The sequence below is a fragment of the Equus asinus genome, chromosome 13 (assembly GCF_041296235.1).
Source record: "Equus asinus isolate D_3611 breed Donkey chromosome 13, EquAss-T2T_v2, whole genome shotgun sequence".
In the NCBI taxonomy this organism is placed as follows: domain Eukaryota; kingdom Metazoa; phylum Chordata; class Mammalia; order Perissodactyla; family Equidae; genus Equus; species Equus asinus.
In genome coordinates, this window is record NC_091802.1 from 3492207 (window position 1) to 3519902 (window position 27696).

The 27696-nt window shown below is 48.7% G+C and overlaps 1 protein-coding gene across 3 annotated transcripts in view; it reads right to left on the minus strand.

The window, feature by feature from the left end:
• Positions 1–542: 542 nt before the first annotated feature.
• LOC106838852 (aldehyde dehydrogenase, dimeric NADP-preferring) overlaps positions 543–27696 on the minus strand; it is a 38308-nt gene continuing 11154 nt past the window's right edge. For 2 of the 3 annotated variants that reach the window (XM_070482140.1, XM_070482139.1), the window contains exons 3-12: positions 7071–7237; positions 5203–5434; positions 4536–4621; positions 4098–4306; positions 3339–3456; positions 2708–2849; positions 1904–2070; positions 1384–1483; positions 833–963; positions 543–749 (exon numbers count right to left, since the gene is read on the minus strand). In XM_070482140.1, coding sequence (XP_070338241.1) covers positions 735–749; positions 833–963; positions 1384–1483; positions 1904–2070; positions 2708–2849; positions 3339–3456; positions 4098–4306; positions 4536–4621; positions 5203–5434; positions 7071–7237 — 1367 coding nt within the window. In that variant the 3' untranslated portion in view covers positions 543–734. Of the gene's footprint in view, positions 750–832; positions 964–1383; positions 1484–1903; positions 2071–2707; positions 2850–3338; positions 3457–4097; positions 4307–4535; positions 4622–5202; positions 5435–7070; positions 7238–10000; positions 10036–27696 lie in introns of those variants that run through there. The other variant, XM_014853165.3, reaches the window with a different exon arrangement.

Consider the following 27696-nt stretch of genomic DNA (forward strand, 5'->3'; position numbering starts at 1 on the left):
CTGACCAATGCCTGGCTTCAGACTGTCCTCGCTGGACCCTGGCCCAGTTCCTCAGGCCGCCAAGGCCAGCCCCGTGGGCCCAGCGCTGCCTGACGAAAAGCTGTGGAGGGCACCATGGCTCCTGGGCTGCCCTGGCTTCCTGTCCTTCCCCCTCCAGGAGCAGCACTCTGAAATCACCTAAGGGGTTTCGTGTTGACCACCACGTGTCCTCACCAGGGACCCCTGCCCTAGATGCCAAATCTAATTGAGAGGAGTGTATTGGCCTCTGCTTTCTGAGCCACTTGTCGTCAAGACTCAGCCTCCTTTGTCACCCATCTCTGGACAGCCAGAAATGGGGCTGACGTCCGAAAGTCTAGATGGAAGACAAATGTCTGCCAACACCAGCACCCCCCTGCCCTGAGGCCAGCGGCTAAGGAGAGGCTTTGGGGAGGCCTTCACCACTTGTCGGGATGGTAACCCGGGGCGCGGCTGGGGACACAGCGGAGAAGACTGAGGGGACGGGGCTGTGGGGCTGCCGCTGGAGCACGCACACACATTCCTTTGGCTGGAAAACTTTTATTGGTCTCCATGTGTCCAGCAAAGGGGCAAGGACTGCGGGGGTGAGGCCCAGGGCCCGAACAGGAGTGGGGGCATGCACTGATCCACAGAGGAGCAAGGGGGGCACCAGGAGCAATTCTCAGAGGGGCTGGAGAGCAGGGCGAGGGCGCAGTGTGGGGAGACCAAGTGCAGCCGCTTCAGTGACCCGCCATCTGTGAGGAGGACACAAGGAGGCAGTGAGGCCCTTGTCCTTCCGGCAGCCCAGTCTCCCCGACAGCCCACCCGCAGCTCTCACCTTGACCAGGCTCGGGGGGTATCTGGCTTTGAGGGACTCATCGTTCAGCAGAGGCCTCACCAGACAAGAACGGCGGTGGGAGAAGGTCTCGAAGCTCTTCTTGCCGTGGTAGGATCCCATGCCGCTGTTCCCTGCGGGGAGGAGTCGGCTCAGGCCCAGGTGGCCCCGAGACCCCCAGACCCTGCCACAACCCTCATGCGCCTCTTCTCAGAGCCTCCCAGGGGTGGCCAATCCCTGGGGTGTCCACACTTGGGAACACAGAGAGAGTGCCCAGCAAGAGTTTAATCCCAGTACGCCACTGGATGGCTGTGTGGCCTCTCGGGGCCTCCAAGAAGCAGGCCCCGTGCACCAGGGGACCTTTAGGACCCTCTAGAGTTTCGAGGTTAAATGTGGCTGACGTCTGTGCTGGCCGAAGCCAGAGGACCTCTTGGAAGAGCTTAGTGGGAGGCTGAGGCCCAGGGCTGCTCCACTCCCTCCTGAATTCCCAGCCCAGGGGTGGGAGGGGACACCTGCAGGGGCCAGGGAGGCAGTGAGCTCAGCCCCAGACTCACCCACGCCCCCGTAGGGCAGAGAGTGCAGGGTGACGTGGACGAAGACGTCGTTGGCCGTCACCCCGCCGCTCGATGTCTCTGCGATCATCTTCTTAATCACCTGCAACAGCAGCAGCCCCAGCCTCAGCGTCCTGCCCCAGGACTCCCCGCCCTGTCTGGACGAGTCCTGGAGCCTCAAGGATGCGAGCTGGTGGAGGGAGAGCCCCGCTGCGGTCTGGTCCCCTTGAGCCCCAGTTGGGGTCTCCCCCCTCCCCACATATCACGTATTTTGTGGGGAAAGAGTTCCTGGGACTGCACTCAGGGCACAGTGTTGATGAGCATCTCATTCAGTGCTCTGAGGTGGACGCCACTGTCCTTACTTCAAAGCTGAGAAGAAAGGGACTCAGAAAGCTTAAGTGACTTGCCCAAGTAGTGAGAGGTGCAGCTGGATTTGCACCCAGGTCTGTGGCCCTCTAGATCTTGTTTACGTGAGTGCTGTGCCCTAGAGCCCAGCACCCTGGGAGGGGCACCCCGGGCCCACCTTGTCATTTAGGGAGAACACATAGAGAGCCAGGGGCTTCTCGCGCTGGCTGATGAACTCGATGGCCTCCTCCAGGCTGCGCACACACACGATGGGCAATATGGGCCCGAAGATCTCCTCCTGCATCACCTGGGACTGGGGGTCCACGTCCGTGAGGATGGTGGGGGCTGAGGCAGGAATCAAGCCAGAGTCAGCCAGCACCGAGACCCCCGCCCGCCCGCCCACACAGCCAGGCATCTAGCTCCTCCTTCGACTCCTTTACAGATGAGGCTGCGGTGCTTAGAGACTTAGAGAGGGCAGGGACGAGGCCCCGCCCACCCGGGCTGCAGGCTGGCGGACCACAGGCAGGACGTGGATTAGCCTGCACGGGGGAGCCCAGGGTCCACACCTTGAGGGGGCAGGCCCCGTGCTCTGCTGGCCACCTGAGCTCCTCCAGAGCTCTTCAGTGTCCCAGCACATCAGAGGCTCCATCTGTGACCGCCAGCCTAGGCACTGGGGGCCCCTCCAGCTCGGCACCCCGGGGCTCTGTGGCCTCTGCTGTTCTCTTCCCCTGCAAACGCTGCAGAGTGGGGATGAGATGAAGCCACTCTCTGGGCCTTGTGGGGAGGGGGGCTTCCCAGGACTGCACGCAGCCCTGCCTGCCAAGAGCCCCACCTGCCCCAGGCCCACTGGCCAAAGCAATTTATACCTACAACGGGGTTGCATCTATTCTTCAAGTATCTGTGCCCACTTGCCACCAACTTGCGGGGACCCTGGCAGCTCGGATGGGCAGGCGGTGCTCTTCTGACAGGCGAGCACACACACCTATGTATCTGGTGGCCGCATCCCCAGTGCCTCCATAGGCGACCTTCTGGCCCTCCATCAGGCCCATCACCCTCTGGAAGTGGTGGGAGTTAATGATTCTTCCGTAGTCACGGGACTTCTTGGCATCCTCCCCGTAGAACTCCTGTGGAGAAGAGGTGGCAGGCTTCAGGAAGGACGTGGACACTCATCGTGGCCAAAGGCTGCGGGGTGGCCAGCGACCCAGCCCTGGGAGCACACGTGGGCACTGCCTGGCCAGTGCAGTGGGCGGTGGCTCTGTGACACCAAGGACTCCCAGGCTGCCGTGACACCCGGGGCGCTGCCCAGCTCTGTGGGCGTGTGAAGTGCTATGGAACCACGTGGGTGGAAGGAACATACACACGGCTGTCTGGACATTACGTTAGGAAAAACGTGTGTATTCACAGAAAGGAAAACCAACAAGCTAGCAGTGACTATGTTTGGGTGACAGGATTCTGGGTGGCATTTTTTCCCCTTCTTCATGCTTTTTAACCTCTACCAAATTATCTACAGTGAGTGTGTACTATTTTAAAAAAAGGTTTAGTATTTTCTGAAGTCCATGCCCTCCTCACTGCCACCCAGCCTCTCACTCCCCCCACCCCAGGCCGACACTCACTTTCAGGGACTTCTTGAGCTTCTCCACGATTTGGTTCTGGATGGAGGGGTCACAGAGGATGTAGTCAGGACCCACGCAGGTCTGGCCGCTGTTCATGAACTTCCCCCAGGCGATGCGTCTGCAAACATCCCAGATTAGACGGCATCCCGAGAGGCGGGGAGCTCCCGGGGAGCAAGCCTCTTACTCCCTTCACTCGAGGCCAAGGCCCAACGGGCCGAGCAAGGGAGGAAAGCTCGCAGTTGTCGGCAGGAGAGCTCGCGGTCGGCAGGAGCCGGAAGCTGTGAGCTCTCCCCCAGGGCTCCCTCAGCCTCCCACTCACGTCTATACTCCAGGCTGAGCTGACCTGTGTCCCTGAATACATATGGGGGCCTGTGGCACCACGTGTCCTAACATCATCAGTGACCGGTGGGGGATTTCTGGAGGATGTCTGCGCAGCCTTTGTGAATCTCCATTCACGCCCTTGGGCCCTGCAGGGCCAGATGTCACCCCTACTCAGGCCCCCACACCTCAGAGGCCATGAGCGTGGGAAATGGAAGGCAGGAGAGCTCTGGCTAGACCTCTCCTCTGCAGGAAGCCTTCCCCGACTGCCCGCACCCCTTCTGTGAACGCGGTACCCAGCCCCCCAGCTCCTGCCCAGGGCTGCAGGCTCCGTGAGGGCGAGGACAATGTCTGTGCCACTCGGAGCAGAACTGCAGTCCGCGTGAGTTAGGAGGCAGCCAGAAGGGCCACTCCTGCGCAGACAGTCCCCAGCCTCCTCACCTGCAGGCAATGTCCAGATCACAGTCCTTGTCCACGTAGCAGGGGTTCTTTCCCCCCAGCTCCAGGGTGATGGGGGTCAGGTGCTTGGCCGCGGCCATCATGATGATCTTCCCCACACCTGTGCTTCCCGTGTACAGGATGTGGTCGAATCTCTCTTTGAGCACCTCTGTGGTCTCAGAGATGCCCCCATTGATGACGGCGTACAGATCCTTCCACGCGAGGAGAGAGGCAAGGCTCAGAAAAGACCACAGCCCCTCCTCACGCTGCCCAAGCAGCCACTGCCAAGTGGCTCAGGGGCTCCGTTCACCCCAATGGGAGAGGCCAGCTGCTCCCACCCCTACCCAGAGCTTGGCCCCTTGCTGCAAGAATTCACTATGTGTCAATCCCCCAAGGTCCTGGCCCCCCACAGTTCTCCTTGAGCCCTGCAGAGAACCTCACCTTGTCCACGTACTGAGGGATGATGGTGGCCAGCAGGTTCGCCATGTTCTCACTTAGCTCCGAGGGCTTGATGACCACTGCATTCCCTGCAGAGCCCACAGACTCAGGGTTACACCTGGATGGCCCTGCCCCAATGATCTGCCCTGTCAGTGACACGCCTAGAGCCTCCCTCCATCTTCTGTGTCTTTGGAAGAGTGGACAGAATAACTGCGGGCACAGCCCACAGGGGCACGCACATCACGCACCTGGCATACGCTGCAGGAGTGCACACATCATGCACACGGCACATGCCGCGGGAGCTACACCACCTACCCCTCTACAGTTGCTGAGATGTGGGAGGATGGGGGAGAGAAGTGCTCAGGGCCTGGTTGGAGAGCAGAGCTGGCTCTGGCTGGTAAGAAAGCCCTGATACATCTTAGCCGAGAGCAGCCCAGCCGTCCACACACAGGCAGGGAGGGGCAGGCCATGTGGACATCTGAGCCTGGCTGGGCCTCCAGGAGGCCTGGCTAAATAGTTTGGCCCCACAGCCTCCTGTGAAAGACAGACCCATCACTAATACCTGACACCAGGCTCCCTCTTCTCACAGGCCTGAGCCCCCCTGCCCCGCTCTGCAGTGGGGGCTGGTGATCCCTCATGACTCCCCCTCCCAGAACGGAGCCCACGGTACCTGCAGCTATGGCTCCCACCATAGGCTGGATGGCGAGGTTGAAGGGGTTGTTCCAGGCACTGATGATGAGGACCACGCCCAGGGGCTCCCAGTGGATGTAGGACTCATCCAGCTGGGTCTGGGCAGTCCTTTCCATGGGCTCGTCTGCAGCCCACTCGGGGAGCTTCTTGATCATATACTCAATCTCCTCCAGGACATACACCACCTCCTCATAGTAGGCGTTCCATTCGTTCTATGGTGAGAGATCTGTGTGTGAGCTCGCTGGCCTCAGAGCGAGTGCCATCCGGCCCAGGCTCTGAGTGTGGGAAGTCACCAGGGATGGCTGTGGTGCCTGTCTCACTGCTCCCTAGCTTTGTGACCCTGAATGAGCTGCCTCACCTCTCCTAACCTCAGACTCCCAATCTACAAACTAGGAGCATGATCTGTACCTCGGAGGGCTGTGGGTGGGCATGTTGGACAGAGCCTGGGATGGTCAACTCCAGGGTTATGGGGGCTGTTCACTGTGGACTCCCCAGGCCTGGGGTTGGGCCAGAGGAGGCAAACGGGGGGCAGGGCTGAGGATCAGCCATTGGGGGGTGGTGAGTCTGCAAGGGCTGCTTTCTGCCAGTGCTGGGCCCCAGGTAGGTTTGGACATGTCAAGTTTGAGGCACTGGAGAGGCCCCCAGGGTGGAGGGCCGGCAAATGATGGAGCCACGCCTGGGCAGTGGGTTTAGGTCTGAGCGTCATTAGTGTGTGTGTGGGGGGGGGAGGACCAAGCTGATGAGTGTCTGGGAACACTTACAGATTAAAATGAGACTTGAACCAAGATGGAGCGCTAGGAAGACTACCTTGAAGACACAGGAAAGAGGCCACCAAACAGAGTAAGGAAAAAATGCAGGAGAAGCTCAGCCAGAGGAGGGAGGGGGCGGGCAGTGGGCCCTGGGGCTGCTGGGATCCTCCTGGAGTGGTGGGGAGGAAGCCAGCCGGTGTGCAGGGGTGAGGAGAGAGGAGAAGCAGACAGCAGAATATACAGCTCTTTCATGAACTTTGGCTGCAAAGAACAAAACAGAAGTTGTGAAGTCAACAGAGTGGGTTTTCTTGTCATCTTTGTTTTTTGTTTTAAGATGAGAAATCTTGAGAGATTAAAAAAATACAGCAGCACAGAGGCCTGAAATGTAGGGTGACAGCACCAAAGCCCCCCGTCTCTTCTCCAAGTCAAGATGGAAGGGTGGAAGCAGGTCCAGATGAGTTGGGGGGCAGCAAGGTGAAGGGTTTGAGAATTGGGGTGTCTGATTTTGCACAGGCTGAGGGATGAAGCAGCTCATGTCGGGGCGGGAGGAAGAGAGGACGCCATTAGAGTGGGGTGCCCTATGGGGTGCCCAGCTATGCGGTTCCCTGGAGTGGAAAACACGGGGCTGAGGCTGGAGGAATGAGGAGACCAGAAGTTCAGGATGCCACGTCGGCAGGAGATGGTTAAAATGGGTAGCCTCATACTCCAGGCCGGATGGAGAAGGAAGTGAAGCCAGGAGGGAATGGCAGACAGATGGGGAAAAGGAGCAGCCAGCCTCTGTGCCAGCCTCTGCTCTTGGAACGAGGCGAAGGAGAGGCCCGTGGGACCCGCCTCAGTGGCAGATGGGCCTGGGCTGCACTTTGCCCTCTATTAAAGGGTCTTGACAGTCACAGAGCGTTTGAGGACTAAGGGCCATGCTATGCAAAGAGCTGGGCACACAGAGCACCAGGTGTGCAGCAGGTGTCCTAAACTCAGGCAGTAAATGGTTCCTATTACGGTTCCATCTTTGCCCCCGTGCTGTGACGCCGGGAAGTCCCGCTGTCCCACGGCAGCTGTGGCTCCTCCTGGGAGGGCCACCGCCCTCGGTGGGAGGGAGCACCTTGTGGAGGTCGGCGGTCAGCGCGCCCGCGATGTCCTTCTCGCGCTCCTTGATCATGCGCCGCAGCCCCTCCAGCTGCTGGATCCGGAACTGCAGGGGGCGAGTCTTGCCCGAGTTGAAGGCGGCTCTGGCCCGCTGCACGACCTCGCTGATTTTGCTCATGGTGCCTGGGGAGAGACAGCACTCCAAGGAGGACCGGCGCGGCCGGCCCGGGGCTGCGTCCTGGCTTGCGGCACTGTCACTGGGACCTGGGGGCCTCAAGGGCAGCACCCTTCCTGCTCTTCCGCTACGTTAATTTTATAGAAAGAGGAAGATCTGCCTGGGAGCACTGGGAAAATGGCCTTCTTTTGCCTTTCAGCTCTCTAAGCCAGATGTCTGGATCTTCCTGGCTCTCTCGATACCCGCCTGGGCAGATGGCAAACATCGGCAGTGAGGGCCGGGAAGCGGTGACAAGCAGTGCTAAACATAATTCCTGATGGTGGCTTCTTAGCAGTGTGCTGGGGTGGGCCCGCCTGGCCTCTCTCAGGTCCCACCCCCGCCTCTACCTGCTTGCGCAGCTGGTGACACTCCCAGGCAAACACTCCAACATCTGTGCGCACCCAGCAGGCCGCCTTTTAGAGCAGACCCGAGACCCAGGCTGTGTCCCACACCCCAGCTCAGCCTAGAAAACCCAGCGTCAAAACTCCCGCACCGCCCGCCGTTCTGGCTGAGGGATTGTTCTCAAAGCACTGGTTCCTTCCCACACAGAACCAGGCTCGGTGTTCAAAGCACTGCGTGCCCAGGACACCTGGGAGAGACAGAGCTACTGCCAGCGGAGCCTCACAGAGCGTCAGATGTCGGCACACAAGTGTGGAGGGGATTCCTGCTACCAGTGCAAGAAACCATACTGGCAAATTGGGATGGCCGTTCTGGGGGCCGTTTGGCTACATCTAGCAAAAGCCTTTAAAACATATTTCTCTGTGACATTGTATGTCCACATTCAGGAGCTTATAGAAATGACAGCATTCCTAAACATTCATGAATAACAAAGCTCATCAAGTTTGCATACAACAGAAATGCTGGAGACATCCTAAATGTCCATCAGACATTTAACTGAGCCCCGCTGCACCTGTGTGACAGACGAGTCTGAGGAACTTGGTCTTTTAGCCAGATGCGTCCCAGGCATGAGGGATAGGAAAGAAGACAAGCTACAGAACAACAGGCACACAAGACGTGCCCGTGTCTGCGTGTGTGCATGCGTGCGTGCGCAAGAGAAGACCAGAAGGACAGCCCCAACACAGTAACAATTGGGGGCCGAATTAGTGGTGGTCTTTGTTTTCATCTTCTGGACTGTTTGGCTTTTTCGCCATGAGCTTGCATTTTTTAAAATGTTGGCGAACTTTTTGCATAGGTAATACATGTTCTAAAGATACAAAAGGGGAAAGTCAGTCTCCCTTCTCCCTCAGCGCTTCCTCACTGCCCTCCAGAGACCGCTCCCCACCTTCCGGCACCACGGAACCTCCAACGTCACGAAGAACCACACAGCTATTTGCATTTTGCAAAAAAATTATACATACCATACATAATATATATGTATATATACATGCTATATATGTATATAAATACATGTATATATGATATAATATAAATGGTATATATAATATATGGTGTATATATGTATATATATTATTATATATGGTATAATTTTTTGCATATATATATTTATATGTTTTACATATATACATTTATGCATTTTTACATTTTACATATATCCATTTTATATATTATATATGTATATACATATATAATATACATACATTTTATATATATTATATATGTATATACATTTTATATATAATTTTATAATAAATAACCATATATATATATATATGTAAAATCCTGCTTGAATTCCAGTAAGTGTTTCTGATTCCTTCCACTGCCCACCTCTGCAGAGTGCTGAGCCCCACCCCAGGCTTTCTGCACAGAGCGGAGGGGTGCCATTCCCACCCCAGGTCTGGCGGGAGGCTGGAGGAAGCGTCCTCACTGGGACCCAGGGGACCCTTGGGTGCCCCTGCTGACCACAACTCCAGCCACACAGCCCTGCAGGAAGGTCCTGTTCCCCTTCTCAGCCTTGTGTGGTCACACCAGGGCAGCAGCCTCTGGCCACCAGCCACCAACACCAGGCGGCTCAGGGCAGAAGAGCCTGGCGTGAGTGAAGCCAAGCAGGCTGGCCCCCAGCCCAGCACTGAGACTGCGTGGCCTCTGGGAAGGAGCCTGCAGGGCCTCCTCTGAGGACAGCGTTAATGACAGCTGCGGCCTCAGTTACTGCGAAGATTAATGGAGGCTGAAATATCTCACACTGTGCCTGGCACCCCGGGGGGAGCAGCTGGAAATCCTCTCCCAGGACCAGTCGGCCTTCCCGCACCCCTGTGTGCCGCCCACCGCACCTCTGCCGATGTTGCCCCCGGGCATCCCGTGGCCTGCTCCCCCCCATCATCCCCTTTGATCCTCACAGCATCAGCATGGGTGTGCCCAGGAAGAAGACAAGTTAGGAGTCCATTTGGCGGATGAGGGAGTGCTCTGTCTTTGGTCTCACAGTTAGCGAATGGCAAAGTCAGGATTTGAACTGTTTCTGTCTCTATCCGCTGCTCACGGCCATAACTACTGGGCTGTGCTGTCTTCTGGGTGAGTGAATCAAGGCTTCTCACCTACCATCCCCTTGGTGCCCCTGCTCCACGGGGCCCTGGGGCCTCCACCTCCCGGTGCCAGGGGATGGCAGAGCTGCCAGAGGGGGCTTTGCATCCTCAGGGCACCCAACCTGGGGATTCTCAGGAGAAGCTGCCCTGGAGGGTGGGAAGGACCAGCCACAGAGATGGACCTGCCCCAGTGCAGAATCCAGACAGACATTCCTACCTGAGGAGAAAAAAAAAGAACTGAGGGAAGAGGATTACCTTTGATACAGCCCCTCCTGGTGGCTGGAGCTCCTGGAATGAGCATCAGCCTAGAGGGGACACATTTAAGGATGTTTCTTCCCGCCCACGTGGACCTGGGAGTCCCTGCCCAGGAAGTTTGTGCAAGAAGAACAAAAACAGTATTCTAATGAGGGTGTAGCACAGTCCAGACCTCTGCCAGCCCCACCTCGAGGATTCAGCCTCGGGTTGTCTGTTTTTGTTCTCTTCTGAAATGCAAGAATGTGTCTGTGAGGGCTGGGGTGGGGCTCACATCTAATCTTCAAAGGGAACCTATGCGTTTGCCCCGGGCATGGGGGCCGCTGACTGATCCGGCCTGGCAGGGACCTCTCCCACATTTCCACAGTGCAGCTGCCAGATGCTGTTCTCCATTCCCGGCTTACGTAAGGTCAGCAGTGTGTGGAAGGTGAGTCACAGTGAGTGTGCACTCAGCTCCCCTTAAACACGCCACTGCACAGGCACATTCTTGTCCCCCTCATCTGCTGCCCCAAGTGCACAGGTGCCAGGGCCCCATCGAGGCAGAGATCTCCAACCCTGGGGAGCCCCAGGCCGGGGGCTTTCCACACGCGGCCCCACTGACACAGGTGGGGCCTTCTGTTGAATGTCAGAGAAGAGGGGCAAGAACCGATAAGAATACCAGGAGCCTCCCTCCCTGTGGTCACCCCGGAAACCAGGGGTTCTTGGGAAGGAAAGACACATCCGGTCACTCCTCACACCCACCCTGCTACCATGGACTCTGGCCTCCTCCTGCCAGGTGCCTCCCACCACCCTTACCCACCTGCAGGCTGCAGGAGGAAAACACGAGGTCCCGTGGTGCCCACGAGCCCCTGAGGATGTGTTCTTGCCCTCCCCCTCATTTCCCCCGCATGGCTCTGTGCAATGAGCTGTACGCAGCCCCAGCCCCTCATAGTCACTGAATGTCCTCTTCTTCCACTTTCCGTTTCTCCAGAGCATTTATCACTCTCTGACACACTGTTTGTCTGCTCATTTTATTTGCTGGCTGTCACAGCACACACACAATGCCAGCCAGGATTTGGTTTGCTCACTGCTGTACCTTCAGCACCTAGAACACTGCCTGGCACATGATAGGTGCTCAATATATACCTGTTGAGTGATGGATAAACAGAACACTTCAAAATACTGTGAAACCTGTGGTGACCTGAATATGTACAGGAGGCTACAGGGACTCAGATGAGGGTCCCATAAAGGGAAATGGCATCTGAACTGAGTGAGAGGTGTTCAGGCAAGGAACAGCACAGGGGCTTGGAACAGCAAAAGCAAAAGCACAGAGGCAGGAGAGAAAGTGGTGTGGATGAGGCTCCCGAGGCAGGGGACTCATGGAGGCCTGTGGACTGGGCCAGACTGGGGGTGGGGGGGTATGAAGGAGCTTATCGTAGAGACCTGTGTCTGATAATTTCATTTTTAGAGATTCCCTCTGGATAGGGCATAGCCTTAAAGAGGTCCAGTCTGAAAGCGGCAGCTGCCAGGAATGCAGACAAGCAGTGACAAGACCCCAAACTAGACAGAATGGGAAACATCCCAGAAATAGCAGAAGGGAACCTTGGTGGGACCTGGTGCCTGTCATGCCTGGGCCAGGTGTGGGCAGAAGGTAGGGCATCCTTGGAGCTGGGGAGGACCAGGCCTCTCGTGCCAACCTGGAACCCTCCCCCTTTTCTGGTGGTGGCACCTAATCCTCTTTGGGGATGGCCCTTCCCCTCTGCTTGTAAACTCAGCGAGGCGCCAGCCAGGGGCCCTGCTGCAGCCTGGCCAGGGTGGCGTGGACCCCACAAGGCCGCCCAGACTCACCCAGGGACTTGGGTCTTGAGTGGAAAGCAGGATGCTAGGCCCAAGGCCACTGGAGCTGACTCGCGGCAGCAGCTCCTGGGGAGACAGCCTGCTCGTCCTCTTGCTGGCTTCCTGGACAGCCCTGAACCCCACCCTGCCCAGGTCTGACTCTTCAGCTCCCTCTTCAATTCAGCAGAAGTGTTCACCCAACCGCTGAACACTACCAGCTGTGTGTCCTTAGACAAGTTATTCAATTTCTCTAGGCTTCAGCTTCCTCATGTGAAAAAGGGTACGGAGGAAAGAAGCTGGGAGAGGAGCCCCCAGAGCCCCAGGCTTCCCTGGTCTTGGGCCCCACCGCAGCCCCAGCCTCACCCCCACCCCCGCTTCCAGGAGGCTCCTCTGCAGGTTTCATTGCTTCTAAGGCACCTTCCTCCGTCTCATCTCCCTCATCTTTCAGCATGAAGTCGACCTCCCGAAGGAGAACCATGGAGACACCCGGCGAAAACAAGCAAAGGCAACAACGATTAAAGTGATCAGGACAGTGCCTGGTATACAGCAGGCTTTGTGGGAATGTTAGGTGCTGCTGCCGTTGTTCGAAGGAACAGCTCTAGTCCTGGTCCTATCAGAGCAAGGAGCCTTGAAACTCGTTTAAATCTACGGAGGATAAAATCTTTAGATTTTCTTTTTTTTTTTTTTTGGTTGAGAGTTTCAGTTCTAGCATAAGCTTGGGTTGTCATAGAAAGTGGTACATGCTTTTTAGATTTTAATGTTTGCCAGCCCTAATGTTCCATGCCCCACGCCTTGTGGGGGCCCATGCTGCCACAGTTGCCACGCTCTTTCTCCAAGGCCACCGTCATGGCCGCCTGCCTGCTCTCCCTGGGTCCATGCTCACTTCTCCACAATACCTCCTCCAAACAGCTGCCAGAGGGGCCTTTGGGCAATGAAGACCTGAGCATGTCTCTCCCACGTTAACATCCTTCAGTGGCTTCCTGCTGCTCGTGGAAAAACTGCCCGTGGCCTTTGAGGCCCTGCATGGGCTGACTCACGGCTGCCTCGCCAGCCGCATTTGCTACCATTTTCCCACATTTTCCCTGCATCCCAGTCTGCTGGCATTCCTTGAATGGGCCAGGTGGTTTCCTACCCTAGGGCTTTGCATATGCTACTCTCTCCCCGGAACACTTCCCCTCCACTCTGCTCCAGGGTCACTCTTACTCCTGTTCAGATCTCAGCTTCTCTGACCTCTGCCCCCAAAATAATACCTTCCTTACTTCCAGGAGCCTCTCACCACTTGCACACGTGTATTTGTTTGTGTGACTATTTGTTGATTGTTTTTCTTCACTCCTTGTCCCCTCACAGGCTGGAATCTCCGTGAAGGCAGTGATCTCAAGTTTGTCCAATGCCAGATCCGCAGCATGTAGCACGGCGCCTGACCTCAGAAGGTGGTGGAAACAGGCCGATGCACCAGATCATCCCACAGACAGGGCTGGGCACGGGCTAAGCTGAGACCGAAATGATCAATCGTTTAGCAATATGTTTTTCAGCAAATACACCTAAAGCTAGCAAACAATGTTTGAATGAATGAAAAAATTGGCTTAAAAGTTACTTTGCTTAAATTTCAAGGAATACTTAGGTTAGAAATAGCTATTGGGAGAGGAAAATTACTATCTTTTTAACAGCAGAAGGGAAAACATTAGGCAGTGAATCTGCATGATTGTTCTCTCTCCTTTTCACTAGACAGAGGGAGGCGGGAAAGACTCGGACACCGGAGGGTGCCGGAGTGCTTGTGCACAGACTGTGGAGGGGACGGCCCTGGCCTTGCTCCTGAGCTGAGGGGCCAGGGCCAGACAGCCAGCTAGCCGCAAGAGGGTCCACATGCAGCTGAGGTCACCGAGGAGAACAAACTCTCAGAAGGGGGTTCTGACACCTAGCTGCACCGAGGCGATACATCCAAGTGTCAGAAGTGAACTTTGAGGAGAATTGGAAAAGCCCCTTGAATTAGAATCTTGAAATAAAGATTCTGTGAGAAGATGCTGAGGCGCCCTCCAGAAACTTGAAACGGCAAGTTGTCAGGAAACTCCTGTTGTCAGGAGACAGAGACTGTCTGTGAGTGAGAGATGGAACATTCGGGAACACCCAGAACTCCAGCCAAAATGGAACTCTGAATGCAGGCCTGGCAGATGAGCCTAATAAGTGGAAACTTAATCAAGCACTAGTTTGGAGGAAGACCACGTGACCAGAGGGGGCTGTGAGCCCACACGAGGCCAGCTTTGGCAGAGCCCCTCACAGCCCGGGTCAGGAGAGTGGAGCACTGGCTAAGCAGACAGCTGCCTGGCAAGGCACCCCCACTGGCGGAGAGGTGCCCAGGCTTCTGCAGACTGACAGCGGGCCTCGGTTCCCATCCCGTGTCCACCAATCTAGCTTCCAAAACCCTGGCTCCCGGCCATTTGCAAACAGGAAGAGGGTGTTCTGGTATGGTTGACTAGGCAGTTATTCTTGTTATTGTAAACTGACAAGCTGTCATTTCTGATCATCATTTGGCTGCCCCGTGGGTTGTCCACATAGGCAGAACGGCCGTCAGGCTGACTCATCTAGTAGACGAGGTCTCACTTGTGAATACACGCATTGGCCTCTTCGTTTATCTCTATGAGCTCAGGGAACGTCTACCTTGCCCCACAAGGTGGATTCAGCTCTCGTCCTGCTGACTCAGGCAGATTACTGGGCCCGCACGGCTGTGAGGACCAGACCCCAGTCCACAGTGAAGTGATTAAGACAAACGCCCCCTCATAGGAACCTATCTGATAACCCCAGGCCTTAGCATTGTTACAGGCTCGGCTCTTAATACCAGCCCTGATATCAGTTCCCCTACAATGAACCCCCCATATATGGGTTGAAACTAAAGGCACACGTTCCCAGTTCCCTGGGTCTTTAGTTACACTCACATGTAAGTGTTTGTTTCTTTAACCTCTGACCCCCTGAGCCTTATAGCCAAATAGAAGTTACCAATGGTTAAAGTCCAGATGACCTCAAACTGGGCTCCCACTAAAGTTGTGCCTGATCACAGGACCTTGAAGTTCTTTTACAGAGAAACGAATGTCCAGAGAATATCAAGAAACCTAAGCTTCCCAGGCCCAGCTCCTCGGCTTCCTGACGACAGAGTCTACCTTCCACCGTGGAGATAAACAGCCAATGACACTCATCTGAGAAATCCTTTGTCTCCTCTGCTGGAAGCAGCCCCAGACACAGGCCGATGGGAAAATGCTGACCAAGAAGGCCATGGCCCCTTCTCCTACCTAAAACCCCAGATAAAAACCCCTACCCATTTCTCAATGGGGAGCGAGCAACTTTTGAGGCATGAGCCCTTTGCCCAGCAAAGAAAATAAAGCCTTTCTTTTTTCACTCAAGACTCTGTTCCCATTATTTGGCTTGGCATCGGGTTCAGAGACAGAAATTTCAGTAACAACATCATCTACTTAAAAAGTACAAGAAGACTAAGTCGGTGTTCCTCAAAGTGTGGCCCCTGGACCAGCAGCAGCAGCATCACCTGGGAACCCGTTAGAGATGCAGATTCCCAGGCCCTGGCCACTCAACTAAGTCAGAAACTCTCAGAGGAGGCCCAGCAATTGGTGGTGTAAAAAGTCCTCCAGGAGAAGTTGGAGAACCACTGATTTAAGCGGTTACTGATAGCAGTTCACTAGGAGGAGCTCCATTTGATCCGTGTTTATTCCTTTAAGAAACTGCTGTAAGAAAATCATGTTATTTACTCTTTAACATCTGCTACATGTTATAAATATATTTATTATAAATATATATATTTATTATAAATATATTTATTATAAATATATATATTTACAAAATTATATTTTGTAATTCAATAAAGCTGGGAAGATTCGTGGCAATGATGTGAATGGAAGAGATTTTATCTTGGTATGTGGCACAGAATTCAGCTCACATTTTTCAAGTAGCCAAAGAGCTAGGCTGATATGTGGCACAGAATTCAGCTCACATTTTTCAAGTAGCCAAAGAGCTAGGCTGATAGCATAAAACCTTATACGAAATTGTTCCAAGGGGCTAATAAAATGTTTTTAGGGACAAACATGAAGTTATCAGATAATGGCAAGTGTCGTGTCATGCCTGGGGCTGCTTTTAATCATCATGGCCACCATTTATTGAGCACTCAGAGTAAACTGGAGGCATGGACCCTTTCATCATAATCCTAAGCAAGAAAGAAGATATCACACCTATTTCACCGAAGAGAGAATGGAGGCTTGTAAGAACTTTTGTCCGGGCTCTCGCAGTTCATAGGTGGCAGAACCAGGACTTGAACCCATGCTTGGCAGGCACCAAAGTGCAGGCTCAGTCACCCAGTTGATACCATCTCCCTGAGAAGTGAAAGGCACACCAAAGCTACCCAACAGGAAGCAACATAGTCCATGGCCGTTCCTCACAGCAGAGCCCCCTCCCAAACGTCCTGAATCTCATTACACAGAGTGTTCTAACCAAGCTGGGGATCTGGGTTCTCAGGCCAGGGCTGTTTAGACATGTAGATGGAAAGAGGTAGGATGAGGGAGAGAACTGTGGTGGACAGCAGCAAGGACAGACGCTGATTAGAAGAAACAACCCAACTCACAATAGCACCCAAAAGAAGAAATGAATTTAAAAATAAATTTAACAAAATTTAACAAAAGAAGTGCAAGACTGTACACTGAAAACTGCAACAGATTGTTAAAAACTAAGGAAGATCTAAATAAATGGAAAGAGACCTCACAGCCATGGATTGCAAGACGCGATATTGTTAAAATGACAATACTCCCCAAATTGATTTACAGATTCAGTGCAATTCCTGTTAAAATCCCAGCTGGGATTTTGCAGGATTGCAAAAGCTGATCTTAAAATTTGTATGTAAATGTAAGGGACCCAGAATGGCCAAACAATCTTGAAAAAGAGGAACAAACCCGGAGTGCTCAATTCCAATACTTACAACAAAGCCATATAATCAAGATTGTGATGCTGGCATAAAGGCAGACATGAAGATCTATAGACTAGAACTGAGAGTCCAGAAATAAACCCCTACGTTGTGGTCGGTTGATTTTTGACAAGGATGCCAAGACAATCCACTGAGGAAAGAATAGTCTTTCCAACAATTGTTGCTGAGATGACTGGATATCCACATGCAAAAGAATGAAGTTGGACCCTTACCACTGTAAGCAAAAATTAACTCAAAATGGATCATAGACCTAAATGTAAGAGTAAAACTATAAAACTACTACAAGAAAACATAGGAGTAAATCTTCACAGTCTTGGATTAGGCAATGATTTCTCAGATGCAACACTAAAAGCACAAATGACAAAAGAAAATAAATAATTGGACACATCAAAATTAAAAGCTTTGGTGCTGCAAATTATACCACCAAGAAAATGAAAAGAAGGAGAGTGACGTCAGCAACATGGCAGAGTGAGCTGTTCCCTTTGTCTGTCCCCCTTTTAAACTACAACTAAATGGACATTCACTGAACAGTGGAGGAAGCCCCAATAGCACCACAGGACGCCTGAGAGACACATGCAGCTATACACCTGAGGGTGGATGGATTGGCACCGCAGGAAGGCTCAGAGCTAGGTGAGCAGCCCTGCTGACTGCCCGCAGCCCTGTGCATGCACACGAACTCTTTCCAGCCTGGTGCGGGTGCCTGGAAAGTGGGAACATGCACCAGGGTGACCGTAGGAGGAGGCAGTGGTAACCCTTAGCCTTCACTCACAATCGCTCTCCCAGGGGGGATGAGGAGCCCACCATGTCCCTGTGCCTCCAAGGTGCTACCCTAGCTTGGTCCAATGAGGTATGCCCACCAAGCATAGTGGCCCCACAAACTGTAAACAGAGAACGCAGCTGATCTATGCGCTGGGGCAAGCACACCCCAGGCCCGCGTGAACACTCATAGTGCTGCTGAGCCCCGAAAGAGGGAACATGTCCTGGGCAGCTGTGGGGAAAGGTGGCATCAGCTTTGAGCTGGCTCATGTTCACTTTCCTGGTGGGGAGGGGGAGACCACCATGCCCCTGTGCAGCCAAGGAGTAGCCTTAGCTCGGGTCCCAGTGAGGAAGCCCCTCCCACCAAGCACAGCAGCCCTGTGGACCTCAAGCAGAAACTGCAGCAGATCTACACACTGGAGCAAACACAGCACAGGCCCGTGCACAGGCACTCATAGTGCTGCTGAGCCCCCAAAGAGGGAACATGTCTGGGCAGCTGTGGGAAGAGGCAGAGGCAGCTTTTAGGCCTCCAGTGATCACCTTCCTGGCAGGGAGGGGGAGTGCCCCTGATGTGCCAAAGAGTGTCCCTGGCTCAGATCAGAAAGAAAGGCCTGCTTGCCAAGGATGGTCCACACAATTGCCTGAATGCACCCCAGGCTGGGGCAAGCACCTGTTAGTACCCCGACAACTTCCAGCAGATGGAGTGGGGCCAGAAACTCTGCTCCTGCTTCCCCCTAGCGTTGACAGGTGGAATCTGCATCCTAAGAATACCACAAATGCCCTCACAAAAGATTAGCTCATCAAACATCATGCAACAATTCAGACCAGAAGGAAAATGACAATTCTTCAGGAACCAACCCTTAAGACACAGAAGTTTACAACCTAAAAGACAGAGAATTCAAAATAGCCGTCATAAGAAAATTCGACAACTTACAAGAAAACATGGAAGGACAATTCAAGGAGCTCAGGAAGAAAACGGATCTCTTCAAAGAGATTGAAACTGAAAAAAAAAAATCAAGCAGAAATTCTGGATATGAAAAACACAATTAATTAAATAAAATGTAATCTAGAATCATTAAGAAATATAATTGATCTTACGGAGGAAAGAATTAGTTTTCTAGAGGATAAAAATGTAGAAATTCTACACGTGAAGGAGGAGACAGAGCTAAGTTTTTTTAAATGAAGGAATTCTTCAAGAAATATCTGACTCAATTAGGAAAAGCAACATCGGATTATAGGTATTCCAGAGGGAGAAGGGCGGGAGAAAGGAGCAGAGAGCTTGTTCAAAGAAACAATTGCTGAGAACTTCCAAAACCTAGGGATGGTTCCAGATTTACAAATAAATGAAGCTAATAGAATGTCTAATTTCACCAATGCTAAAAGGCCTTCTCCAAGGCATATAATAGTAAAGATGGCAAAGTTAATGATAACGAAAAAGTAGTAGGAGCAGAAAGGCAGAAGAAAATAACCTACAAAGGAAACCCCTATCAGGCTTTCAGCAGATTTCTTGGCAGAAACCCTACAGGCTAGGAGAGAATGGAATGATATATTCAAAATACTGAAAGACAAAAACTTTCAGCCAAGAATACTCTATCCAGCACAACTTTCCTTCAGATACAATGGAGAAATAAAAGCTTTCCCAGGTGACATCAGCATCATGGTGGAGTGAGATCTTGCATAAATCTTCCCCCTCCAACATACAATGAAAAAACCCCATACTCCAACAGAGGACATCCAAACCCAACACAAAAATCATCGGAGAGATCCATGCAGCCATGTGACGGAGGGCGGAGAGGCTGGAGCCCCGCTCAGAGGTGGAATAGGGTAAGAGAAATCTTCACTCCCTCCCCTAAAGACTGCGATCCACAACCACAGGAGGCTTCCTAGAGGGAAGGAATAGGGGAGGGGACGTTCATTTGTGGGAACATCAAGGACTCCCTAGGACCCTTGCAGCCTAGAGGGAAGCCCTCTACTGAGGCAAAAGCTTTTGCAGGAGATGAAGAGGAGCATATCAGCATAACTGAAGATACACGTATTAAAATGCTCCAGATAGAGGAGGTGAGAGAACTAAGACTAGAAAAAAATGAAGAAAGTCTCCAAGAAATGTCCAACTCAATTAGGAAATGCAACATAAAAATTATAGGTATTCAAGAAGGAGAAGAGAAGGAGAATGGAGCAGGAAGTGTGTTCAAAGAAATAATAGCTGAGAACTTCCCAAACCTAGGGAAGGAAATCCATGTGGAAGAAGCTGCCAGATCTCCTAAATATGTCAATGTAAAAAGACCTACTGCAAGGCATATAGTAGTGAACTGGCAAAACTGAATGACAATGAAAAAATACTAAGGGCAGCAAGGCAGAGGAAAATAACCTACAAAGGAACTCCCATCAGGCTTTCAGCAGATTTCTCTGCAGAAACCTTACAGGCTAGGAGAGAATGGAATGACATATTCAAATCATTGAAGGACAAAAACATTCAGCCAAGAATTCTCTATCCAGCAAAAATGTCCTTCAGATATGATGGAGAAATAAAAATTTTCCCAGACAAGCATAAACTAAGGGAGTTAATAGCCATGAGACCCCCACTACAAGAAACCCTCAAGAAGGCCCTCATACCTGAAAAACAAAAGGGGGAGAAAAGGGTTACAAAACACGGAGTAAGGAGTTAAATAGGTAGACAGACTCAGAGCAGGATAGCAAATACTCAACTACAGCATTAAAGACAAAGGGAAGGAAAACACCAAAAACAAAGACAATCTTGTCATTTTAACCACAGACTCATAACACAAGATTGAATAAGATGTGAGAAAACAACTTAGGAGGGGAAGAGGAAGGGGACTGAATTGGTTTAGTCTAAGGAAATTAGAGGTCATCAGATAGGGGACTATCTTATCCACGAGATCGTGAATACAAACCCCAGGGTAACCACTAAGCAAAAAAGCAGAACAGAGACACAAATAATAAATAAGGAGAAAATAAAGAAACACAACATAGAAAAGTACATAACTTGCTTGGTAGACCAAAATACACAGGACGAGAAACAAAGGAAATGCAGGAGAACCAGAAAACGAGTGATAAATGGCAGCATTAAGCCCTCAAATATCGATAATCACCCTAAGCGTAAATGGATTGAATTCTCCAATAAAAAGACACAGAGTGGCGAGCTGGATCAAAGAACAAGACCCAACAATATGCTGCCTCCAGAAAACACATTTCAGCTCCAACGACAAACACAGGCTCAGAGCGAAGGGATGGAAGGTGATACTCCAAGCTAATGGCAAACGAAAACAAGTGTTGCAATACTTATATCAGACAAAGTAGACTTCAAGATAAGACAAGTAAAGAGAGACAAAGAGGGGCAGTATTTAATGATCAAAGGGACATTCCATCAAGAGGAAATAACACTTATAAATATCTATGCACTCAACACGGGAGCACCAAAGTTCATAAAGCAACTATTAACAAACCCAGAAGAAGACATTAATAATAACACAGTAATAGTAGGGGACCTCAACACTCCACATACATCAATGGACAGATCATCCAGACAGAAAATCAACAAGGAAACAGTGGAATTAAATGAAAAGCTAGACCAGATGGACTTAATAGACATATACAGAACACTCCATCCAAAAACAGCAGAACACACATTCTTCTCAAGTGCGCACGGAACATTCTCAAGAATGGACCATATGTTGGCAAACAAAGCAAGCCTCAATAAATTTAAGAAGACTGAAATAATAACAAGCATCTTTTCTGATCACAATGCTATTGAAGCTGGAAATTAATCACAAGAAAAGAGCTGAGAAAAGGACAAAGATGTGGAGACTAAACAACATGCTATTGAACAGGCAATGGATTGTTGAAGAAATTAAAGGAGAAATCAAAAAATATCTGGAGACAAATGAAAATGAAAACATACCATGCCAACTCATATGGGATGCCGCAAGAGCTGTATTAAGAGGGAAATTCACCACAATACAGGCTCACCTTAACAAACAAGAAAAACCCCAAATAAATAATCTCAAACTACACTTAATTGAATTAGAAAAAGAAGAACAGACAAAGCCCAAAATCAGCAGAAGGAGAGAAATAATAAAAATCAGAGCAGAAATTAATGCTATTGAAACAAAAAAGGTAGTAGAAAGGATCAATGAAACAAATACCTGGTTCTTTGAGAAGATAAATAAAATTGACAAACCCCTAGCCAGATTTACAAAGAAAAAAAGAGAGAAAGCTCAGATAAGTAAAATTAGAAATGAAAGAGGATAAATAACAATGGATGCCATAGAAATATAACAGATTATAAGCGAATACTACAAAAAACTATATGCCAACAAAATGGACAATCCAGAAGAAACGGATAAATTCTTAGACTCTTACAACCTCCCAAAGCTGAATCAAGAAGAAATAGAGAATCTAAATAGATCAATCCAGGTAAAGAGATTGAAACGGTAATCAAAAGCATCCCAAGGAATAAAAGCCCAGGACAAGATGGCTTCCCTGGAGAATTCTACCAAACTTTCAGAGAGGATTTAATACCTATCCTTCTCAAGCTATTCCAAAAAATTAGGGAAGATGGAATGCTTCCTAACACCTTCTACAGGACAACATCACTCTGATACCAAAGCCTGACAAGGACAACACAAAAAAGGAAAACTACACGCCAATATCACTCATGAACATAGATGCAAAAATCCTCAACAAGATGTTGGCAACCCGAACACAGCAATACATCAAAAGGATCATAGATTGTGATCAAGTGGGATTTATTCCAGGGACACAGGGATGGTTCGACATCCGCAAATCAATCAATGTGATACACCACATCAACAAAATGAGGAATAAAAACCATATGATCATCTCAATAGATGTAGAGAAACCGTTTGACAAGACCCAACATCCGTTTATGATAAAAACTCTGAACAAAATGGGTATACAAGGATATTACCTCAACATAACAGAGGCCATATATGACAGACCCACAGCCAACATCATACTCAATAGGGAAAAACTGAAAGTCATCCCTCTGAGAACAGGAACAAGACAAAGATGCCCACCATCACCACTCTTATTCAACACAGTACTGCAGGTTTTGGCCAGAGCAATTCGGCAAGAGAAAGGAATAAAAGGAATCCAAATACGGAGTGAAGAAGTGAAACGAAACTCTCACTGTTCGCAGACGACATGATCTTATATATAGAAAACCCTGAAGGGTCCATTGGAAAACTATTAGAAATAATTAACAGCGACAGTAAAGTTGCAGGGTACAAAATCAACTTACAAAAATCAATTGCATTTCTGTACTCTAATGAACTTACAGAAAGAGAACTCAAGAATACAATTCCATTTATACTTGCAAAAAAAATGAATAAAGCACCTAGGAATAAATTTAACTAAGGAGGCAAAAGATTTATACAATGAAAACCATAAGACATTATTGAAAGGAATAGATAGTGACATAAAGAGATAGAAAGAGATCCCATGCACATGGATTGGAAGAATAAATATAGTTAAAATGTCCATACTACCCAAGGCAATCTACAGATTCAGTGCAATCCCAATCAGAATCCCAATGACATTCTTCAGAGAAATAGAACAAAGAATCCTAAAATTCACATGGGGCAACCAAAGACCCCAAATTACTAAAGCAATCCTGAGAAAAAAGAACAAAGCTGGAGGCATCACAATCCCTGACTTCAAAATGTACTACAAAGCCATAGTGATCAAAACAGCATGGTACTGGTACAAAAACAGACACACAGGTCAATGGATCAGAACTGAAAGCCCAGAAATAAAACCACACATATACGGACAGCTAATCTTCGACAAAGGTGCCAAGAACATACAGTGGAGAAAAGACAGTCTCTTCAATAAATGGTGTTGGGAAAACTGGACTGCTACATGCAAAAAAGAGTGAAAGTAGACCATTATCTCATGCCGTACATAAAAATAAACTCAAAATGGATCAAAGGCTTAAAGATAAGTCCTGAAACCATAAAACTCCTGGAAGATGATATAGGTAGTACACTCAGACATTGATTTTAAAAGGATCTTTTTGAATACCATGTCTTCTCAGACAAGGGAAACAAAAGAAAAAATAAACAAGTGGGACTTCATCAGACTAAAGAGCTTCTGCAAGGCAAAAGAAACTATGATCAAAACCAAAAGACAATCAACCAATTGGGAGAAAATTTTTGCAAATCATATATCTGATAAGGGGTTAATCTCCATAATATACAAGGAACTCACACAACTGAGCAACAAAAAAACAAACAGCCCAATCAAAAAATGGGCAGAGGATATGAAGAGATTTTTCCAAAGAAGATATACAGATGGCCAACAGACACAAGAAAAGAGGTTCAACATCACTAATCATCAGGGAAATGCAAATCAAAACTACACTAAGATACCACCTTACACCTGTTAAAATGGCTATAATCACTAAGACTAAAAATAATAAATGTTGGAGAGGGTGTGGAGAAAAGGGAACCCTCATACACTGCTGGTGGGAATGCAAACTGGTGCAGCCACTATGGAAAACAGTATGGCGATTCCTCAAAAAACTAAAAATAGAACTACCATATGACCCAGCTATTCTAGTACTGGGTATCTACCCAAACAACTTGAAATCAACAATCCAAAGTAACATATGTACCCCTATGTTCATTGCAGCACTATTCACAATAGCCAAAACATGGAAACTATCCAAGTGCCCATCGACTGATGATTGGATAAAGAAGATGTGGCATATATATACACACAATGGAATACTACTCAGTCAGAAAAAAAGACAAATTCATCCCATTTGCACCAACTTGGAATGACCCGGAGGGAATTATGCTTGGCAAAATAAGCCAGACTGTTGGGGCCAGCCCTGTGGCTGAGTGGTTAAGTTCAAGTGCTCTGCTTTGGCGGCCCAGGGCTTCACTGGTTCAGATCCTGGGTGTGAACATGGCACCACTTATCAAGCCATGCTGAAGTGGCATCCCACATGCCACAACTAGAAGGACCCACAACTAAAACATATACAACTAGGTACCGGGGTGGTTTGGGAAAAAATAAAATCTTTTTTTTAAAAAAAGAAAGAAGCCAGACTGAGAAAGACAGACACCAGATGATTTCATTCATATGTGGAATATAAACAAGCACATGGATGAAGAAAACAGTTCAGTGGTTACCAGGGGAAGGGGGGTGGGGTGGGCACAGGGGGTGAAGGGAAGCACCTATGTGGTGACAGACAAGAAATAATGTACAACTGAAATTTCACAATGATGTAAACTATTATGAACTCAAATTTTTTAAAAAAAGCTTTCCCAGATAAACAAAAGCTGAGAGAGTTCATCGCCACTAGACCTCCCCTACAAGAAATAATCAAAGACGCCATCACACCAGCAGCAAAAAGGCAAAGGTCTACAAAGCTCTGAGCAGAGATAAATACAAAGACATGATCCAAAACCTGCAGCTCTCTACCAGAATATGGAGGAAAGACTCAATTACAACTTAATAGAGAAAGGATTAAGAAAGCATCAAAAGTAATACTACAGAAATACAAAGGATTATAAGAGAATACTATGAAAAACTATATGCCCACAAATTTGATAACCTGGAAGAAATAGATGAATTCCTACACTCATACAACCTCCCAAAACTGAATCAAGAAGAAACAGAGAATCTGAACAGACCAATCACAAGTACAGAGGTTGAAACAGTAATCAAAAACCTCCCAAAAAACAAAAGTCCAGGACCAGATGGCTTCTCTCGAGAATTCTACCAAACATTCAAAGATGTAGTGCCTATTCTTTTCAAACTATTCTGAAAAATTGAGGAAAATGGAAATATTCCTCACACATTCTACGAGGCCAACATCACCCTGATACCAAAGCCAGATAAGGATGACACAAAGAAGGAAAATTACAGGCCAATATCGCTGATGAACATAAATGCAAAAATCCTCAACAAAATATTGGCAAACCAAATACAGCAATACATTAAAAGGGTCATATACCATAATCAAGGGTGATTCATACCAGGGACACAGGGATGGTGCAACATCTACAAATCAATCAATGTGACACACCACATTAACAAAATGAGAAACAAAAACCACATGATAATCTCCATAGTTGCAGAGAAAGCATTTGACAAGATCCAACATCCATTCTTGATAAAAACTCTCAAGAAGATGGGTATGGAAGGAAAGTGCCTCAACATAATAAAGGCCATATATGACAAACCAACAGCCAACATCATACTTAATGGGGAAAAACTGAAAGGCATCCCTCTGAGAACAGGAACAAGTCTCAAGGGTGCCCACTCTTGCCACTCCTATTCAACAAAGTACTGGAGGTATTGGCCAGAGCGATTAGGCAAGAAAAAGAAAGAAAAGGAATCCAAATTGGAAAGGAAGAAGTGAAACTTTGGCTATTTGCAGATGATACAATTCTATATATAGAAAACCCTAAAGAATCCACCATAAAACTATCAGAAAACCATTAGAAATAATTAACAACTATGGCAAAGTTTCAGGGTCCAAATTAATTTTAAAAAATCAATTGCATTCCTATATGCTAACAATAACCTAGCAGAAAGAGATATCAAGAATACAATCCCATTTACAATTGCAACAAAAAGAATAAAATACCTAGGAATAAACTTAGCCAATGAGGTGAAAGACTTGTACACTGAAAACTATAAGACATTACTGAAAGAAATTGAAGAAGACACAAAGAAATGGAAAGATATTCCACGTTCATAGGTTGGAAGAACAAACATAGTTAAAATGTCCATACTTCCTAAACTAGTCTACAGATTCAATGCAATCCCAATCAGAATCCCAATGACAATCTTCACAGAAATAGAACAAAGAATCCAAAAGGGTATATGGAACAACAAAAGACCCCAAATAGCCAAAGCGATCCTGAGAAAAAGGAACAAAGCTGGAGGCATCACAATCCCCAACTTCAAAATATACTACAAAGCTACAGTAATCAAAACAAAATGGTACTGGTACAAAAACAGAGACACAGGTCAATGGATCAGAATTGAAAGCCCAGAAATAAAGCCACATATCTATGGACAGTTAACCTTTGATGAAGGAGCCAAGAACATACAATGGAGAGAGAAAAGTCTCCTCAATAAATGGTGCTGGGAAAACTGGACAGCTACAGGCAAAAGAATGAAAATAGACCATTATCTTGCACCATACACAAAAATTAACTCTAAATGGATTAAAGATTTGAATGTAAGATCTGAAACCATAAAACTTCTAGAAGAAAATATAGGCTGTACACTCTTTGACTTTGGTCTTAGCCACATCTTTTTGAATACCATGTCTACTCAGGCAAGGAAAACAAAAGAGAAAGTTAACGAATGGGACTACACCAGACTAAAAAGTTTCTGCAAAGCAAAGGAAACCATGAAGAAAATGGAAAGACAACCCACCAACTGGGAGAAAATATTTGCAAATCATTTGTCAGACAAGGGGTTGATCTCCAAACTATATAAAGAACTCATACAACTCAACTAAGAAAAACCAAACAACCGAATCAAAAAGTGGGCAGAGGATGTGAACAGACATTTTTACAAGGACAATATACAGATGGGCAACAGACACATGAAAAGATGCTCAACATCACTAATTATCAGGGAAATGCAAATGAAAACTACAACGAGATATCACCTTATACCAGTCAGAATGGCTATAATTACCAAGACAAAAACCAACAAATGTTGGAGAGGATGTGGAGAAAAGGGAACCCTCATACTCTGCTGGTGGGAATGCAAACTGGTGCAGCCACTATGGAAAACTGTATGGAGATTTCTCAAAACATTAAAAATAGAAATACCATACGACCCAGCCATCCCACTACTCAGTATTTATCCGAACAACTTGAAATCAATGATCCAAAGAGATTTATGCAGCCCTATGTTCATTACAGCATTATTCACAATAGCCAGGATGTGAAAACAACCCAAGTGCCCATCTATAGATGAATGGATAAAGAAGACGTGGTGTGTACACACAATGGAATACTACTCAGCCGTAACAAAAGAAAACTGTCCCATTTGTCTCATATCCACAACTGGGATAGAACCGGAGGGTGTGATGTTGAGGGAAATAAGCCAGACAGAGAAAGACAGATACTGCATGATT